The sequence below is a fragment of the Thunnus maccoyii genome, chromosome 20 (assembly GCF_910596095.1).
Source record: "Thunnus maccoyii chromosome 20, fThuMac1.1, whole genome shotgun sequence".
NCBI classification, from domain to species: Eukaryota; Metazoa; Chordata; class Actinopteri; order Scombriformes; family Scombridae; genus Thunnus; species Thunnus maccoyii.
The window spans coordinates 7,261,963-7,283,239 of NC_056552.1; the positions used below are offsets into that span (position 1 = coordinate 7,261,963).

A 21,277-nucleotide genomic window follows, 5' to 3' on the forward strand; every position below is an offset into this window, starting at 1 on the left:
AAGGTTATTAGGTTCAGATTTTGATGTAAAAGGGGTGGACAAAATGATAGAAACGCCGCTCAGATCCAAAACATCTCTGTAAAACAGTTTGAATAAAAACTCAACATTATAACCTTTGTGAAGACAGGATTTATGGCATTTGTTGTGTTAGACTCCATTAGTTTTAGCAATTTAGACCTAATAAACTGGCTTTTATTTTTTAGAAAATAACTCATTTGTTATCCTGTTTAAAATAGACATTAATACATGTACATTTCATTGTTATATGATTAAATTAAAACAATAAACTTTAAGTTATAGCGTAAAGTCACCATGCAGGATGTTCTCATCATGATACAGACTTATGCAGATAAATGCAAGATAGTTTTAAGGTATTACGGTGTGTATTAATAGGATTCATGTAATTCCTTGATATTTTGTTTAGCATTTGATTTACAGTATTCTCAGTAGAGTTCACACCAAGATCCCCTTGCTTATATATCTTTATGCATGAATTTCACATTTCTTCATTTGATCTTTTCCTCCAGTTTATATATTTGCAGTTTTTAAAAAAAGATAAAACTGACAAATATATATAATAATGCTTTGTTTTCTATTTTGGGGCAAAGCCACTGTGTAGCCTGGTTTCATTACACATGCAGAGACAGAAAAAACAACTGAAAATACAAAAGTGAAATCATCCAGATAACATCGGCATCACTACAGATGGATTAACAATTAATTAAATTTCTACTTCCTGCATGTAAAGAGGCAGCTAATTAAATTAGCATACTTCCTTTGAACACAAACACACACTCCTGCATGCTCGCCTTAGTTGGCTTATTTACTTTATGTTTATGCAGCACATTTCCTAAGTTTTTCTTTAATTTTCAACACGCTGAACTGCATTTGCGAGGAAATTGGACTTACTGGACTGGGCCGCTCTGTTAAGCTGGTGGGGCTCCAGCAATCAGGCTTGATGGGAAAGGAGGAAAATTGTCCGGCACTTATCTGGCCACTAGAGAATTGTTACAGTAATTGATAATTGTGTGTGGGTTGAATGCAGTGTGTCTGTTGATAATGACTCCCTAAATCAAACCTCTGAGTCTGCTCTTCGCCACTCGAGCACGGGGACATTGTGTTCCCAGTGCTCTCTGCCTCCTGGCTGGGCCGGGGTGTGCATGCACAAGATGCCTATCATGGCCCGGAGCAGCCAGCCCATCTGCAATTATGCTGCGTTGACTGATAATGACCTCTCCTCTGCGTCCACTGTGAGCTCATTTTATTCACAAACATGCCGGATGGAGATAATCGGTGAAAAGTAATTGGTCAGTGACGCTGCAACTCATTTCACTCATAAATGGCCCCTAGATCTCTGCTAAGTAATTTGAGAGTCCATTTCCTGAATGTGAAACTGCAGTACTTTCCATTATGATACATTAGGCATGTTCAGAGGAAGCCAGGGAAAGAAATTTTAGGTTTTCCCAGTTGTACTATAATATGATGCATGTACTTACTTGATATTCCCTTTTGTGCACTTTGCATTTGATTTACATGATGTACAGTATTTGAAGTAGAGTACGCACCAAGCGAGATCCTTCTGCTTGTATATCTTTCCTGGAGCTTTTCCACTATTATTCAACAGCGCTCTTCCCCCAGCATTTTTAATTTACAGGTTTGCACTTAGAAAAACTATAAAACAGTTGACTGAAATCTTACTGTCAGCAAGATAAAAGGACTTTACACCTGCAAAGAAACACATAATCACAAACACTGAAAAGCAATGCCCAGCAGGGAGGACAAACAAAACAAAATGCATGAATGACAAGTAGGGGAAACATGGGGATTGACCTGCTGACACCTGAACCCAAACAGCCTGTCACCTTAATCTGCTGCTCACAGTGTGACCTGCCTCCCAGCACAGTGACTGTGACTCAGTACTAAATGAAAAGGTTACTACAACAGAGACACAAGTGGACGGTTACCATAAGCTGAAGAAAAAAGTCTAATGTATTTACTTAATCTGATGATTTCATGTCTATCTTAAAGGACAATTCCAGCTTTTTTTGCAAAAAATCAAGAGCTGAGTAGTGTAAGTAAAAACAATATTTATATGTGTGTGAGCTTTCTTTACTTAACGTTAAATATAGCCTGAGTTTAAAGCCTTTTCGCTGACATTTTCTGGGTTATTATTACTATTAAATACAATTTAGTGTTAATAAGTGTCAATTATACAGTAGTTGTAGATGGGTACTGGTAGGGGGCGGTTTGATCATTAACATTGAAGCCAAAGCGGATCATTTCTGGTAACAACTTAGTTTTCTGTGAACATTAACATGTGGATTGTGAAACTGTGGGCCCTCAAACAGAATGACTGCATGATTCCAGTGTTTACTTTGGACAGTTCGGATAACAATTTCATAGTTTGTCTTTGTTTTCTCTTCTAAATAAGTCTAGCTAACCCCGGGGTTTGTTTAAAACCAGCTTGATCATCTGACTGCTCGTGTTTCTTGCCCTGTCCAACTATTTTTAGCTTTTCCTTGTTTCAGCGAGAAACTTATTATTATTACAGAAACAAACCAAGGCCAAAAGTATGAAAATAAGACCGGATTCTTAGCAAGCTGGAATTTACTTTAAAGAGGAGAGCAAAGTCACAAACCAGTGTAATATAGTTAGAAAGGCTATGTATGTTTATTGTGGATGACTAGAAGCTAAGCTAGTAAGCTAGGCTACGCTAGGAGTTGAGCTTTAAGTTAAGGTTTATTGACAACATGAATATATTTTAAAATAAAGCATATCAGTCTTATCAGGGATAGAACAATGAAGTCATGGACTTATTTCCACCATTGCCCCTCGTTTGTTTTTTTTTTTACCAAAGCTAACTAACAAGACAAGGCCTAACGCTAAGATCATTTAAAGAATGAAAGGTAGCAGATCCAATATGATGCAGACTAAACACAGAGAGAATAACAGAGTATATAAGGAGAAGAGTAAAGATTAAAATGCAATATTAAGGAGGAAGAGAGAGCATAGACAGAGGTTATCAATCTCATGGATGTCATAATGTGTTAAACCGTATTCAGCGATGTGTGAGGATGCTGCTGAATGTGAACTGCAGAGTTTCTCCAGACTTTATTACCTGCCCATTACCATAAATACAAGTTATGACAGACAATTTATTACCAAAAATAAAACTGATAAAGAAGAGGTGTCATGGTCCCGTCACAGTCCTGTCTGGTTTTATTGTGTTTTCTGGGTTTTTGTCGTCTGTTTGAACAGTTTCCTGCTTTTCCCTCCACACCTGCCCCACATCAAGCCTCACTAGCCCTGCCCTGCTCTCAGTGTTTTCCTCAGCCTATCAGCTCTTCTCTGCTCCTCCTCCGCACTCACCTGTTCCTCAGTACATTTACCTGTCTCAGTTGTTCATTCCTTGCCAGTTTTTATTGCAATGTTGCTCCTATGGACATGTGTATTCTCATTATCTGCTTTGTCGGCTTTTTGGACACGTAAGCCTGTTTTTGAACTTTGATTTATTACAGACTTTTTTCATTCAACTTGTGTCTGCACCTGGGTCCTCCATCTGTCTCTCCCGTCTTCATTCGTAACAAGAGGGACAGTATGATGAACTCAAACGAAACACTGTTCTGACTGTAAAGTTTTGTTCACTATTCACCCTTGTGATGCTGCTCTTGCTCAGAGGTTTGAAAGGTGCATCTCGGCCTCTTAATACATACATTGTTCTGTCTTAGTGTACTTTTTGATGAACAGATGGATAAACTATCTAACCTAAAAAAGTTAGCAAGCTTTGAAAATTGCTGTAAAATAAACTGGTAACCATGTGACAGCATGTGAGAGGCAGTACAGAATATAGCAATATCCGATAGGTGTTTTCCCCTGTTAAGGACGTGAGAATTTTGATGGACAGCAGCCGTTGTCGAGCTGTAAAATGTAATTTCATCGAAGCTGTCACTCACACTGAAGAGTTAGCCCCTTGGCTGAGTGGAGCATATGGTTTATATGCTTCTGTTAATCATGAACAAGTCGATTATGGAACATGTCTCCATATGTCTTGTAAAAACAAAGCAATCAGTAACGTTCTACACATGCAGCTCTATTTGTCTTTGTCAGTCACTAATCTCCAACAGACAGATGTTGTCCGTGTGTAATGTATTTATTGTCAGAACATGTCACTTGATATGAATATCAACATTTTTGGCATGGTTTCATGTTGGCTCTGTGTGTTTGTTTTCTGCAGGAATTCAACATCTTTTGTCATTACAGGCTGGAGCTGCCGGAGGTGCCAAAGACTCCCTCAGCCATCTAATCTCAGTATCAGTGTGCCAAGGAATAGTGAACTCACTTTGATCCCCGTTATCAATTGTCCTTTTGTAATTTAGGAGCTTAGTTAAAAATGCAATCATTTTATGAGAGGAATATTCAATAGATCACAAAGAACTCTTTACCATCCATGCTTGCTGTCAGAAAATGGCTTTGAAATGATCACATTCAGCATTAGCGACATGTGCGCGGCTTTATTTTATATGTTTCTCGATGGAGGGTACTACACTGTCAGATAATCAGCTTAACTGACCATGCTTATGCTGATAATGCTTCAATTAACTGCTGCACTGGGCGACCACTGGCTCTAGTTTTCTGCGTTCAGGCGTTCATGAAGCAGACAGTCAGTGTGTGCACACAGTCTGAGAAGATTAGGCAGAGAGGGGCTTCTTTTGAAGGTGGCCATGCAGACGGCTAATTTGAGAGTGAATGGGCATTTTCTTTGGCCTGGCTCTGGAGTAGGCCTGGTTGGCTGGGCAAAGCTGTCTCCGGCTCCCTTTCTCTCTGTCTTTCTCGCTCTCAGAGTGAATGAAAAGAAAGTCTGGTGTGAGGTGCTGGGGCCCTGCCAGAGCCTCACTTATCCCTGGTGTAGGACTCTAATTCTGACCGCTTGCTTAAGAGGAATGAGGCCCTCCACTCATTAAAAACAGAGATTGCCACTGCTCAAAGCCTCATTTAGCGGTTTCCTCGTCTATTCGCTCCACCTCAGACTCCACTTTCCTGACCACAAACCCAACAGTCTTCTACTACCACTATTTATTCTCTCATTGTCACCCTACCTGCCCCCTAATTTAACCTCTATAATTTTTCCAGCACGCCGAGAAGCCTGAACAGCTGAGTAAGATGGTGCACCCTCTCCAGTCCCCTCAGGGCTCTTGAGCAGCCTCTACACCCGTTGGTGCCAGGGCAGATTAAGCTCCTCAGCGTTCTCTTTGGCCAGATCTTGGTGTTACATAAAGCCCTGGGCACGCTGGTGTCTCGCAAAAGCTTTCCCTGTCGTGTTCAAAAGGCAGAGCACGGCCAGTCGAGCACACTGAGACGGCAGGTGTTTACAGTACAGCTCTGTCACCGGGGGTGGATGGTTAACTAAAGGCCCGTTGCTAATGCTACATGACAGCCCAGAATTTGAGACACGAGCGCATGGTATCCTCTACATTTCTGAGGTGACTGAGGAAAAATAACGGGACCTGTAAGGATGCTGGAACTGGTGTGAGACAGACTGCAGCTCAGTATGGGTGCACTGACAGAGCACCCAAGAGCAAAACATGCTGGGTGACCTTTAGATGTTTGTAGGTGAACCTCTCTACCTGCCACCCACAGAGAGGTAAAGCACTGTGGGCGTTCAACAGAAGAGACCGACTCACATTCACTGCACTTTTCTGCGACTCACCAAGGTCTTTACAGTTCAAAGCCACTAGATTTTCTTTGAGTCACACATGTATTAAGTTCAAACACTAGCAGAAACAAATGACAAAATGCTCCTATTCATTCAAATATCAGGGTGCGTTAAGAATAAAGTCTGGTGTTATTCCATATCTTAGTTATTGATAATAAATCCCATCAGAAGACCAAAACAATGTGTTCGTTTGTCTCTCAATATGTTCCTGTCTGTAGCACTCAGCCTAAAGCCCATTGTTTTCCTACTGAATACAAAAATCTTTAATAACTGGTCACGAAAATATGGCTTCACAAAAAAAAGCTCTAAACACAAAGCCCGATTTGTTTCCGAAGCTTTCAACCATTCTTGTGTCCTTCCTAAGTGGATGGAGTTGTTCAGCTGTCATGGAGATGGGAGAGCTCGCCTGCTGTTAAAATGACCGAAATTCTATCCTTAGGTCACATGATGACTCTAAACCATCTCCGTGACAACTGAGCAACTCTATCCGCTGAGGAAAACCATGACATGCGGTTAAAAACTTCAGAAACAGCAACTCGGCTAGATTATTTTAAATTAGATTTTTCTTTGTCATGCTGTTGTTTCCATGGTCAAGAATGAACCCTAAAATTCAACACAAATATATAGTTTTGAGGTTTTTTATATTAAAAAGGGTAAATCATTTTGCCGCTGGGCACTGTAGTTTTAAGCAAACGGGAGTAAATAGTGCATTTGTTGGGGACTATTTTCAGATGCAGATCAATAGGCTACACAGCAGGACAGTATTCGATTGGTGACCCAAAATTTTCCGGAAGCCATCGATAGACGGGAGTAGGGTGTAGTTATCCACCATGGAAGAAATGCAGGAGGCTCTGGACACGGTGACAAAAGATGACAACAGGAAATGTTTCCAGGGATGGGAGAAGCGCTGGGACAAGTGTATCCCGGCTGGAGGAGAGTACTTTGAAGGGGATTAGAAAGGCGAAAGATTTTTTAGCAATTCCTGGAGTTTTGGGTCTTCCCTCGTATGTGGTATAAATTCAAAACAAACTACAGTGGCCATGTTCATTATAATGTCACCCAGTGCAACGGTTTGGCTCATGGACATGTTTTTTTAATCATTTTACGCCAACAATGGAGCTGATTGTGGTTCTTCATAGGATTTGTTGATAATACTAAAAGTATAGAATATTGCCATTCTTATTCTTTAAATTCACATAATGAGCTGAAACACGAGCCTTCTCTTGGTCTGGGAGCACAGCGGGGAGGATGTGCGCATGGTTATTAATATGCACAACAGCAGACCTACTGTTGGGTAATATGGGTCAAACGTGCAGAGTGCACGTGAGTAAGTGAGGCAGAGTAAACCCCCCCACCCACCCATGACCTGACATTGAGGGGATGGTCGTTGGGGCATCTTGAATCAGCTTTGAGTCTGAAACATCCTCTGGTCTGTCTGCAAGCGGCATGAGTCCTCAGCGTGCTCTGGCTGCAAATGCACAGAGAACCAAGGCATGCGCTTCATGTTGCCATGATGGGAATGGTGTTATTTATGAGCATTTCAGTTTGCATCCAATTCATGGACTGTGCAAAGAAATACTCAGTTTCCCACTCAAGGATAAGAAAAGTTACTGCTTCAAAGAGGAGAAATTGTAATGTGACACAACCATAGACAGACACAGTGTACTGTTGAACTTGTTCTACATACTCATTGTACCCCTCCATGCTCTCAATGTTCTCCCAGCATGTTCTGTCACACTTTCTATTTTAATGTCAGTCTGGGTCAAAAAACATTCTCACTGTTTCTTTCAGCTGCTAAATTTGGGGTTTATCCAGCAGCATGAAAAATGAGTCCCAGATTAGTCTAAAAATGCATTTAAAATTCAGTGAATAAGTGAGTGAATGAACTGGTACACCAAGTATTCAAACAATGCCAAGGATTTCAACTCACCATCCGCTTTTTCACTGCATTCACTTGTTCCAGAGCTTTTGGCTATACCATGGATGATTTTCCAATTTCCAAAGAAGATTTTTTGGCCCAAATGTGTTTAACTCACAATCAAAGCTACACATTGTTCACAACTCATTAAAGAAGTGGATATCAGAGTGTATGACATTTCCAGTCTCTCTCTCTGCTGTACCGTATTGTTCAATATAAAAGCAGAAATTCTTCATAAACAATGAGTCTGTTGTTGCATCAAAGAAAGAAAGCGCACATTTCCCCATACTTAATTAAGCCACAAGGAAGTGCACAAACATGCTTTACGGGAATAGATAGAATTTTGAGAAATGTTTTGATTCGCACAGTGAAATGAGAAGGTTGTTACTACACTTAAATGTGTTTAAATATGAAGCTACATCCAGCAGCCTTAGCTTAGCATAAAGACTGGAAGCAGAGGGAAACAGCTAGCCTGACTACAAAACCACAACTTGTCGTTTTGACACTTTTACAGTTTTTGTACAAATTAAACAAACAAGACATAATGTGTTAATTATTTTGGACAGAACCAGCAGGCTTGCTGTTTCCATTTTATATGCTAAGCTAAACTAACCAGCTGCTGGATTTAGCTTTATATTTATTGGACAGATTTGAGAGTGCTATTGATTTACTCATCTAACTCTGGGCCAGAAAGTGAATAACCAAGATGAGCTGAAAATACTCTAAATTCGACCCCATCTGAGATTTTGAGTAAAGTCCCTTTGCAGTGCCAAAACCCCCGGCTGATTAACTTCGACTGAAGGTCATGAAATTACCTCCAGACTTGGTCAAATAGTTGCCTTAATGAAGGGCAGCTAATGGGTCGGAGAGCTGTATGCATGTCATGTATCCATGCGTCCCATCATCAGCACTGCCGAGAGCAGCTGGGGGCTTCAAGTTCATTTTTCGCTGTTATGATAATGCCTGGATTTTTTCTTGTTTGTGGAGTCACTTTAGGGAGTAGATCTATTTCTAATACTCTTCATCATCACATCTGATTGTGATGTTTTCAGTGGATTTAAGGTCAAATGCTGCATGACAGGAGGATTTATCTGCAGCTGAAACATCTTTCCTTGGCCTCCTTCTATTCACATCCTCTCATATCCTATAGTGTTTTGATGAAGTGGAATTCTTTTGGTCTCTGCACAATTTGTTTGCTTCATGATTAAGAGTAACTCAAGTTGTTTCATCTCCTTCCCTCTCCAGATGGCAGCTATTTGAATAGGCATGCAAAGCTCTGATCGGTACAAGCCATTCAAAACAAAAGAGAACAATCAGACTTGCAGCGCTGCACTCTGACGTACATAATGATTTCAGCGTTTAACGTAGTTGTGTATCTTCACCGCCTGTTTACTCTTTGAAAAGAAATAGAAAACTTGATCTATGATCTCTGAAAGCCTAGTTGGATGAAACAAAATAATAGTGTGGCTGACAGCTACGGAGTGTAAATATTTGAGTAAGTTCTCATTCGTTCCAATTTTTGTTTTTCCCTCTTTTTAGGAGCTGGTAGGAGATGGAACTGCCATCATCTGGGCGCAGAAATGCCTTAAAACACAAAGAGCCCCATTCAGAGGCCTCAGCAGCCCTTTCCCACACCCACACTGTCAAGAGGACACTCAGACCCATCCGGCACACAGCCTGGAGTCATTATGAAAAGCAACGTGTACTTACACAGCAGTAAAACATTCACAGGAAAACATTAAGCACTAAAGGAAGGCTCAGAGAAGAAAAAAATGAGAGAAGTATGGAAAAAAACTCTGGCAATCACTGCATCTGACCAGGAATTGTCTCTCCTCTGCCATCTCATCTACAGTGACTTACATTTATCAAACACACACAGGAATGATTCCCACAGCTTACAACAATATTTTACAATTTCAGCTGTCCAAGGAGCTCAGGGGTCAACATACCATGTGTAAAGTGAATCCAGTGCCAGCAGCTTCCCCGGGCTGGTCTGTCAGAAATGGAGCCCAGAGGCAGACAGAGAGGCCCCTTTCTCTGTGAATTGTGGACTGAGGCAAAGAATGGTAGGACAATATCAAACAATATTCATAAACCAAACATACAACGATACAGGTATGACAGCCATCTTTGGTTTACGTGATATTATGTGCTTGTTTCTGGTGCTACAGGCAGTCTGTAAAAGTACCAATACAGCAATGTTTGGTCCCTCTGACTGATTTATTATTATATACGACATCATTAGATTATTAATAGTGAAGCATCAGTGTTAGAGCAGCATGTTACTGTTGTAGCTGCTGGAGGTGGAGCTAGTTTCAACTACTTTATATACAGTTAGCTTGTTTAGTCCAGTGGTTCCCATCCTAGGGGTCGGGCCCGTCCAAAGGGTCACCAGACAAATCTGAGAGGTCGTGAGATGATTAATGGGAGAGGAAAGAAGGAAAAACAAAGTTCTGATACACAAATCTGTTTTCAGTTTTTGGACTTTTTCTTTAATCTTTAATTTGGTGATATATTGGATCATTTGAACACTTATTGGAATGAAACCATGTGAGAAGTTTAGTGGGAAAAATCACTATTTGGTGGAGCTGTTAACAACTCATAGACATGTGAAATGTGACCCCGACTACACACTGCTTTTTGTAAGACGTTAAAAGCCAAAAAGGTTGGAAACCACTGGTTTCATCTTTAACAATGTGTTGTATTTTAAAAGCTTGTTATATTATCCATTGTGTCGAATCTTCATCTGAAAAGTAACTAAACCTGTCAAATAAATGTAGTGGAGTAGAAAGTACAATATTTCCCTCTGAAATGTAGTGGAGTGGAAGTATAAAGTAGCATCAATTGGAAATACTCAAGTAAAGTACAAGTACCTCAAAATTGTATTTAAGTACAGTATTTGAGTAAATGTACAGGAGTTCTAGAGTGTCTTAATGAGATTCCCAAAGTGCAAAGATCATTAATTTTTTAATGAGTGTAACTCCCAGGGTGAGACAAAATTTACTCAGTACGGATGCCAAGGTTGAAAATCATCAAAGGCCCTGATATAAAACACACAGGCACTTTAATATCCCCACACTGAACCCTTCCCTTATCATAAATCTGACATTTATTCGGCTTTGCAGCGATGAAATACGACCCTCATCTTGCAGGAACAGTCTTTCTCGCTCCTGAAAGCTGCTGAATCTACGTGTAACCCCATACCAGTGCAAGCAAGGCAATTGATTTCACCTATGAAATATTCATATGAAGATGTTTTCGAAACAGACTTTGCATTTATTAAAAGTCACTCACTCTAAATAATGGATTACGTAATGTGACACTGGAGATGCCTCCTTCTGTCAGTAAAGGGAAGGTATTAGGTAGGCGTGTTAAACTCTATTGACCCGCATCACCTTCTCAACATGTGTTATCTAAGCTTTCCTTAATTATCAGTATTCAAAGGTGGCAGTGCTCACAGCAGGGCCAAAGATCTCTGAAGTTCTCTTGTGAGCTGCCAATAGATTTATATGAAAAGCAATCACTATTTCCAGCTTTACCAAGTAGTGCAGAATCAACAAAGATGCTGCGTCAAGCATATTTTTCCTACTATTATGCATGATTGTGCACTGTCACGCTTGTACATCACGCAGACATCTGGGGCAAATTGTTTCATCAACGTTAAAATAGTCACATTTATGTGTAAAGACAGAGCTAAATCAAACACACATGTTTGTGGTCAAGTTATGAATGCCAGTTGTAAATAAGGGTTTAGTCACATCAGCTTTTATCTGCACTCAAGTTAACTGACATGTGTTGAGCGCATACTGCCCCCTGTTGTCCACAAATGAAAACACACAAAAAAAGCTGCATCACAAAATTTTTTATTATAAAACAAGCTGCTCGTTCAATACATCATTGTACAAAAAAATCAGTAGGATCACATTGTAGTAGTGTGTAAGTGCCTTGAAATTCTGAACATAGTCGTGAAAACAGAAGCTTTTTGTCACAGTATTTTAAACAGTATTTCAGACTTGAGTCTACAATAAAACGGAATATACAGTAGTATCTGTATAGAAAATCTTCAGAAACTGTGTAGAAGTGTAACATGAGCTCACATTCGGGTTGAAATATCCATTCTTCATTCCATGATGTAATTACATTTCAAAATCAAATTTTTCTGGAGTCTAACTACATGTTTTGCTGTGAATTACTTGTATTCTATATATAATCATGTGTGCATTACTACAGTATATGTTCAGCTTAGTTGAACTCTATGTTATAATATGGACATAAAACTGTCTGACAATATTATCTTTTCTATAAAAAGACATGAGGACAAAGGTTTGACTCTGGATCATCTTTTCTTTCCCTTTTTTCTGCCTGTGATTATTAATATGGACACAGAGAAAATGATCCATACTGTCTATGAATTATACTTATTGCTTTTGAATGGTTCCATTTCCTGTTGCAGGATTCTTAACGGATCGTGGGGTCTTTGTGGTTTTGGCCGCTTTCTCTGCTTTCTCTGCTTTCTCTGCTTTCTCCTTTTTAACCTCTTCCTTCTTAACCGTCCCCTCTTTCCCTTCGACCTCCTCGTTCCATTCGCCCTCCTCGTTCTCCGGCTTGGGGGTGACCTTCCTCAGCTTGTGCTTGCCCTTGACGGGAGACGAGAAGGTGAGCGAGGACTTGATGAAATCCAGGGGGAAGATGCCCACGTCTCCATCGAAACGGTTCTTGGTCACCTGCAGGGACCTGCGGCCGGGACACGTGACCAGCTTCTTCTCCTGCAGAATGAGGACGTTGTCTGCTTCTTGGCTGGCCTGGAAGGAGGTTAGTGGTTGAGATGTGCATTAGTTACAGCAGATAACAAGACTACACAAGTACCTAAGTTTTTGTACAGATACCAAAACTTTTTATGTTACCTTACTTAAAAGAATATAATCATGTTTATTGACAAAATCCCTTTTTTATATTTTATAATGTCAAACTTCTCAATTAATTTTTCAAGCAAAAATGCCAAACATGTGATGGTTCCGGGTTCTCAAATGTGAGAATTTGCCGCTTTTCTTGGTCTTACATTATAGTAAATTGAATATTTGGGGGTTTTGGACCGTTTTTTGATTATTTATTAGACCAAACAACTAGTCAATTAATCAAGAAAACAGTCATCAGATTAATCGATAATATACAAAGTTCATAAAAAAGCTGCTTAAAGAATAAATAATTAAAATCTGATTAGAGATACAACTTAGCCAAACTGGCAGTTTTTAAACTTTGACAGTTGTTAAAACTTGTTAAAAGATCAATGAGTGAATTCACTACAATGGAGAAATAGAAAAAGCTAAAAACGTATTCTTTTGTTCTGTTCTTTCTTTCTCTTCAAGGTTGATTCAACTGAAACATATGCATATGGATACTACATCGATAGTAGCCCTGTGACTACATTGCCCTCTTACCTTAGCAGAACCAAAGATAGACGCAGTTTGCAGCTCTCTGTCGTCCTCCTCTTTTCTAGGATGAATGATCAGGGTCACGTGGCAGCTGGTGTTGGTGGCAAACTTCCTGAATGCTCCGATAATGTGATCCTGGACTGCAAACCTGGATCACAGGAGACATCATCCGTTTCCATCAGAAAGTTGACCTTAATTTCCATCTGTCGTATCAAAAACCCCAACCAACTGTGCCAAGACTTAAAATCTTCTCAAAAGACACCTTGATTTTATTGTTGCTATTATCACAAACCAAACAAACAAGAGATGGTGTGAAGAAACTGAGGAGGAGCCGTTTGTTTGTTTGTTCATCTTTCATTTGTCTTAACTCTTACTCACTTGTCCACTGAGAGGTTTTCTTGTCCCATCATGAACTGCAGGTTGTCAATGATGACATGGTTGATATCATAGAGGTAGACAGCGTGTTGCATAGTGTCCAGCACTGTCCTGCAGAAAAATGTCAGAGAAGGGTCAGTCCAAGTACACCTACCGCCCACCAACACACGATGGAACAGACTTCTTTCATAAGAGGCACGTATGAGTGACCAAAGAAAGTTTGTGGCATTCATCAGTTCTTCGTACTCAGAATTTTCTCTTAGGTACAAACAAAATTCATGAGTGGTACAGACCTGTCGCACGAATCTGACTTTCTTCAAAAAGGGAGAAACACTTGTTTGGCTTAGAATTATAAAGTCTTAATCTGAATTAATTTAGAGTTTAAATATGATACTGGAATGAACTAAAATAAAAATAAATAACTAAAACAAAGCTGAAGTTATAATCTCTAAGATTTTCATTTAAATAAATGTCTGTTAAGTCACTATCACTGAATGAGGTAACACAATGGTGACTGAGCCTATAGCCCGCTGATCACAGCTCTTGCATTTGTAGTATTATTATTATCATGAACTGGGTGTCGAAGGCGACTTTCCCGCCATGAATTCAAATCGCAAGTGGAGTGAGGTCAAGTGAGGTCAAAAACACACCTGCAATTACCGTTTAACGCCATATGGTGCCGCCAAAGAGAACAAAATGGAGATCTTCATTGCCACTTTAATGCTAAATTTATATTCTGGTCACCATATTATCATCATCATGGCTGCCAGATTAATGAGAGGGTTTTTACATTTTTTTGATTTTTATTGGCATTTTTTTGGCGAAGCAATTTCTACATTTCAGGTTGCTAGGAAGCTTCTCTCACTCTGATAGCTGCCTCTGGATGTTTCTGTAGGTCCAGTATCATCCTCTGTTGCACCTGACAGTGTAACATCACCTACTGTAGACTATAAGAGCCTATTCTCCCCTCTGATATCTCTGTGACTGTCACTGACAGAAAGTGGTGTTGAATGACTTGTTTGTTTTGGTCTTTTCATGGCATTTGTTGGGAATAAGAAAAATACAGACTAACAAATGCTTCATCCTTCAAAGTACTTCAACTGAATTACTTAATGTTCTGTTCTTGCCTGACACTTACTCCAAATCAGTCTGCAATTACATTAAACTGGCCGAGATGAACAAGAAAACTGCATCCATGAAAGCAAAAGTACAACTAGCTGGATTCCTCTAACACTAAAAAGACTTACTTAATGTTCTGCTGTCCGTGGAAAGTCATAAAGTAGAGCGGCAGCTCTTCAAACTTGTCCGCCCAGTAGTCATACTGCTCCAGGTTCTCCTCCAGCCTCTGCATGGCAAACTGAGTCAGCATGATTTTAGCCAGACGCACATTGTTGATCTCAAAGCTGCCCCATAACGTGTTGACGCCCTGCATGCAAAGGTCCAGGGCCACCTCGCTGATAAAGGTGGTCTTCCCACTTCCAGTAGGGCCTGGTTAATGGAGAAACATGAACACATGCATTAAGAGTGTTGTTATTTCAAATTCAACATGTCTAAAAGAAGTGTTACGCAGCCCAGCCTTCCTGCCCCATATACTGAATACTGTATGTTATTTTGGGAGGTTGAGTAAAAATAAACTTGGCCGGCTGTGTGTGTGTGTGTGTGTTATTTTTATGTCCTTTTGGTTATAGTCCAATCTATCATCAATATTTAAACAAAAAGGGTAGCCGCACCACTTAAGTTCAAAAGCTCATAAGCTTCTAATTGGTTGAGAAACACGAATCACATCTTGGGTCTTTAAACATCATGATACCTGTGAAAACAGTCAGCTCCCCCTTGCGGTGTCCCTTCAGGATCTTGTTGAGCTGTGGAAACCTCGCCCACTTCACTCCAGCCACCTGCTCAGTGTTCACCAGCTCCCCGTACACGTCCTCTCTGAGCTGCTTGAAGGACACTATGGACTTATGGGCCGCTGGGATGGAGGCTTTGATGATGTGGCTTAAGTTCTTACCCTGGGACAGCGCCTCAACGGGACATGGCCGGTACTCTCCGGGCCGCACCAGCGAGCAGCGCCTCAGACCCAGCTTGCGTGAAAAGATCTTGGACGCCTCCCAGGAGCGCATGTCGCCTCCCAGCCACAGCGTCACCCGCTTGAACTGCTCCAGGTAGGGCAGCAGAATCGGTGGAAGGCAGCTGACCCCACGTGGAAGAGCAACACTAGGCAGTCCTGTGGCCTGGCTCACAGCCAGGGTGTCCAACTCATGACCAGTCAACACCACCTCAGAGTCCATACGGCCCACCAGAGGAAGACCAAACAGGTTGTAGTAGGAATTACACTTTGGTACCATAGCTTCATTATAAATAACTTTCTCAGTGTCTGTGCTTTGGGCAGAAATGAGCTTCACCCCTTTTAAAGAGGCGTTGGGTCCCCCGAACCAGGGGAAAACCAGGCTCTTGGTCGGCTTGAAGAGCCTCACACCAAACCTCTTCAGCGTTGCATTGGAGATCTTTGTGATCTGAAACAAAACATTGATAAATATGATCATCCTGTGAGGAAAATAGTCTTGACATGTTACAGTATTTCTTCTAATTTCTATACTGATGGTACACAATTGCATCTTTTTGTTCTTGTTGTCAGTTGGTGGTGCGGGGCTCAAACCTGAATTAGGATGCTACTGTAGCTATAGTAGCTCATCATAATAATATGCTTTTGAATGATTTTGATATGATAGTGTCTTACAATGCTGTCATTGTTACTTCAAAGGTTTTAATGTACGACTTTATTGAGCATTTCTGTTTTTTTCCTATTTTGTTGTTTGTATTTTGTTTTACTTATTATTGTTGAAAAAGTTAAACACATAACAAGCATTTTCATATCTATACATGCACTGTGCTTTGCCTGTATTTTCACCAATACAAAAAAAAAACATTACAAAAAACCCCTAAAAGTATAAAAAACAAAATCAAAACCAAAATTTCTCTTTAGATACACCAACACATCTCCATCAATACCTGGAACATAGTTTTGATCAGCTGAGCCTCGTCCTCAGGGACGTCAGAAAGGGGCACAGAGCTAGACCAGATCCTCTGAACCTCCCTCAGCTCCCTCTCCGTCTCCTCCTGCTCCTCCACACTTTCATGATAACCCAGCAGCACATGAGGGCTGAGGAAGTCCTGCTCCTCCTTCTGCATCACCTCCAGGCAGTCCTGAAGGTCCTCCCAGCTCCCTTCCACTAGGGTGTCCTTGCACAGAAACTGTCCGGTTGTTTTATCGATGAACAAGGAGAATCTGTCCTTCCTGGTGGCTGTGTCCATGAAGATGCTCGGGGTGTGCAGGCAGCTGTAACCATCGTGGAAGGGGATGTCTTTGGAGCGTAGATATGCTTTGATGTCAGTGACTGTGATGGGGCTCACAGGAAACTCTATATTTGACTTTGCATCCTTTTTATACGCCCTGGCCCCACTGTGTGCCAGGAAATAGTCTGCACCCCTAAACCTTAAGCCACATGAAGCCACTGCAGGCATGTGAAGGAGCCTCTGGGTGAGGAGTCTCAACACGGGGGAGGAAAAATGTCTTTGAGGGAGAAACCTCGGGGCTACCACCTGCAGGAGACAGGTGGTGCCCCTCAACAGCGAGCTCCGCCACATCACTTGTCTGTTTAAGACATCGAACCTGCAATGAAAATATGAAAAACATCAGAATAATACGAAAAAACAAGGTGGGTTTAGTGTACATCTTGGGTGACCTAGTTAGACAGAGAAAGGACAAACAGTGAGGCAGAAAACAGTTATATTTTGTTTAAACGGACTCAGACTACTCATGAAAATTAGCTTAAACATCTATTAAAGACTCCACTGGAAATGTCTTACACTTCATAACGGAAAAAAACACATAAACTTAAGCTTACATGCTCTGCTGTCTGCCCTCACATTTTCCTCCATGCTCCTTATACCCGGGCTTTTCGGTGCGCTTTCAAAACAAGTCCGTGTGAAATAGCTGTGTGAAAAACAGCGAAAGGCACCGAACGGCAATTTATTTACGCCACATTTTAATCTTACATTTCGATACCTTTCAGAAGCTTTTCACAAAATATATGCACAAATAAAATTTTACACTATGATTTGCTGACGGATGCATTATTATACAGTCTGATTTTGTTTTTAACGGTCGTTTCAGTGATATATGTTTCACTCCGGAATGTATTCTCGATCGAACAAGTGCTCAACGGACATGCCCGTGAAACCGTCTCACATGAGTGTTTTTGCTATTTAACGTGTTTAACGGTTTGTTTTGTGTCCAGCGGTTTTAACGTTTTATTTGTCATTAGATAACCGTTAACCGACCGTTAGAAAATGACCGCCAGAGCGACGTCGAGTCGCTTCCTGAAGAGCGTCCTTCAGAACGGGGTCGGCCGGTACGTCTGCCAGCTGAAACGGATCTCCATCATCTTCTCCAAAAACGCTCAGAGCTCGTTAGGAGTCAGGTAAAGAAAGAAAAAATAAACTGAATTTTTAAAGGACGGGTTCACCGTTTTTCAAGTCTGTTTTAAAACGACAGTCAAGTGCCATTTTCATTCCTCCTGTTCATACTGGCTATTAGAAGATCCTTTCATAATACATTTACATGGGGACCAAAATCCACAGTCCTCCTGTGCAAAAATGTCCCTATTTTTGTTACTATGCTTCCACCGCAGCTCAACAGGGAAATACAGAGAGGGAATTTGACGCCAAGAAGACTGTAAATGTGGCATATATCCTCTTGATATGACTGACTCAGGCTGCGGAAGACTCATATAAGCTACAGGCAAACTTTTAAATGCATTTTTGCAAAAACAAAAAACAAAACTAGAGACTATGTGGACACATTGTTGATTTTGATCCCCATCACTTACTTTGAAAGCACATTTGAACGTGATCTTTTAATAACCAGTATGAACAGGAGGAATAATTGCAGCGAGGAAAACCTCTTTCATTGTTCATATGGACACCTGACTGTTGTTTTAAGACAGACTTTAAAAATTGTCATTTAAATCAGTGACAGTATGCTGTATGTAATGTGATGTGTTGACATGTTCATATTGTAACAGGATGTCACTACAGAAATAATTCATTATTCTCATTATTCAACTGGGTTTTCTAGTTTGAAAACTGAGTAATAATTTTAGGTATTTTCTGGTTCTGCATCTCCTTACCTTTTCTGAATGAAATGGGTGAAATATTAATGCAAAAAAAAAAAAAAATCTAAATTACGTCCTCAGATGTCTTGGCTTGTCCGACCAACAGTCCAAAACCCAAATATATTCAGTTTACTATCATGTATGACACAGAAAAACCTTAAAATCCTCACATTTGAGAAGCTGCAACCAGCAAAAATGGATCATTCTTGCTTGAAAAAAGACTAAAACAATTATCATAATAGTTTTAGATTAATTTTCTGTTTGATCGACTAATCGTTGCAGCTCTAGTAAGCAGATCATGATATGTCAGGTTGAGTAAAAAGTACAATTATATAAAAAGTAGTATACAATTACCTCAAAATGAATTACTCAAGCGCTGTACTTGAGTAGCCTAATTAGAGTTACGTTCCATTATGGCTCATAAAGAACATAATCATCAGGCGCAGTTCAACAAAAGGTAACATATGATATTCCTGTTGCCACTAATAAGATAAGATACTGAATGTTTCTAAACCTACCAATCCAAAAACACCTACAAACTTCACCATTATTGTCCTCTTCTTCTTTTTCAGGGACTTTATTGAGGAGGGAGTGGTGGATTATGCCAAGAAGAACCCTGGAACTGTTGTGTATGTGTCGCCTCAGTCCTGCAGGATACCCAAAATAGTTGCAGAATACTGTAAGTGTTTATGACTTTGTGTTTTGGGACACTTGGTGAAACCTGGATTAATGTTTTATTACATATTTCTATGTATAGAATGAATGAGAAGGATTTATTTTACAGGTCCTGTAAGTTTCTTGTAAAGAATTATGTAAATTGGTATTAACAGAGCTACATGGAAAATAGAGATAAAGTTCAGAGACAATTATTTAACTTAAGTTAGTTTTGTTGAGTTTAATGGAGAATAAAGTTCCCAATAATAAATCAATATTTACTTTGGTAAACTAAAATGATTTTAGATGTTCTTTAAAGGAAACTCATCTCCTTATAGAGCTGAAACAATTAGTTGATCAATCGATCAGTTAAAAAACCTTACATTTCCTCGCTGCAACTTCTAAATTGGGAGGATTTGCTGCTTTTCTTTGTCTTAATTTAACAGTAAATTGAACATCTTTGGGTTTCAGACTGTTGGTTGGACAAAACAACAGATTTAAACACCTCACCTTGAGTTTAAGCAGATTTTAAAGGGAACTCTCCTGTATTTCCTGACATTTTATCAACCAAACAGTTAATTGATTCAAGAAAACAAGAACACAGATTAATCAATAATGACAATAATTAATAGTTGCAGTCCTATTCTCCATATATGTTGAGTTGTATATTTGTCTCTACACAAATTAACATTTTTACCTTGAGTAAAAGACTTATTTTGGATTTAGTTAATTGGAAATTATGTGTGTGTGTTACACAGTAATTTCTTGACGTATCAGTTCTGTGGCCTGGGGCCTGTAAACTTAAGTCATACCAAATTAATACTCATTACAATATTTTCCTGTGTTCTCATTCATGTTTTATTTATGGTCTGTTAAATTAACTATTTAGTTCAAATGACTACATACTGGATTTTTCATGGTCATTGCTTGGTGTTCGAAATTTTAAGCAGATCAGAAACATACAGTACGCTGGCTGCAACATCAACTACTACTCATTCAAAATCAAAGTAATGTCTTTACAATTGAAAGGACAGGTTTAGGGTTATAATCAGCCTTTTTGGTGGCGTTTGTGGCAAATTTAAGCTTTTGTCAAGTTAACTACAATAAAGAGTGACTACTTCTAGATACTGTAGGGGGCAGTATAACACTGGCTTTATGAGGCCTTTATTGATTCAGGTAGAAATTAAATGCCACTAGTGTTTCACATTGATTGAGTTAAATGTGAATTGACTTGTTGACACTCCAAAATATTCTGTACCTATCCTCTTTTAACTCTAACTTTATTGATTTCCTTTTTGCCCTTCCTGCAGTGAACGGCAACGTGAGGGAAGAAATCATCACAAGCAAAACGTCTCAGCAGATTTCAGAGCTTTTGACCAAGCTGACTAATCAGTCTGGCCTGGACATCATCCGCATCCGCAAACCCTTCCACACAGACAACCCCAGCATCCAGGGCCAGTGGCACCCTTTCACCAACCGGCCCCCGTCTATCGGCCCCATCAGACCACAGAAACAGAGCGCTGAATAAAGACTGGACAATAGAAAAGTCAAACAGTTTGGATGTTTCCAGAAAATCATTGCTTAATTTCAGTTACTTTAGCAAGTCCTTATTTTGAAGCTGTTAAAGTAACTGGGACATGTTCTGGTTTTTGTGGCAATTTTACAGCGTACAGGTTGGAAACATCTGCTGAAGATCCCACTATTGACTGAACATCTTCTACTAAGCTCTTCTGTCTGGCGGTGGCAGCAAATCCACTTGTCTGGTTCAGAATAATACACATCTCTGCCACATTTGAGAAGACTTAACATGAATACACCAGAGGCTTGTCAGCTGGCATACAAAAAAGCAGATAACTTGTTTTTAATCTCAAGGTTATTTGAAGATTCATGTACAAGTTCAAGTGCAAGCGCTATTCATCAGATGGAAGTTTGTCTATGAAATAAAGAAATGTTTCTTTATGCGAACGCTGGCATTGGTGTTTAAATTTAGATTTGTGTTTGAACAGCTTGT

The 21,277-nt window shown here is 40.0% G+C and overlaps 2 protein-coding genes across 2 annotated transcripts; one reads left to right on the forward strand and one right to left on the reverse strand.

The window, feature by feature from the left end:
* Positions 1-11,478: 11,478 nt before the first annotated feature.
* On the reverse strand, positions 11,479-17,449 carry twnk (twinkle mtDNA helicase). Its single transcript, XM_042396975.1, has 7 exons — positions 17,344-17,449; positions 16,448-17,108; positions 15,249-15,951; positions 14,686-14,926; positions 13,442-13,549; positions 13,070-13,211; positions 11,479-12,433 (listed from the first exon to the last, which is right to left on the reverse strand). Coding segments are annotated over exons 1-7 (2,241 nt in total). The 5' UTR covers positions 17,346-17,449; the 3' UTR covers positions 11,479-12,049.
* A 164-nt stretch (positions 17,450-17,613) lies between these two features.
* mrpl43 (mitochondrial ribosomal protein L43) lies at positions 17,614-21,231 on the forward strand. Its single transcript, XM_042396976.1, has 3 exons — positions 17,614-17,919; positions 19,185-19,291; positions 20,577-21,231. The coding sequence occupies exons 1-3, from the start codon at positions 17,789-17,791 to the stop codon at positions 20,792-20,794; spliced, it is 456 nt and encodes a 151-aa protein (XP_042252910.1). The 5' UTR covers positions 17,614-17,788; the 3' UTR covers positions 20,795-21,231.
* Positions 21,232-21,277: the final 46 nt, after the last annotated feature.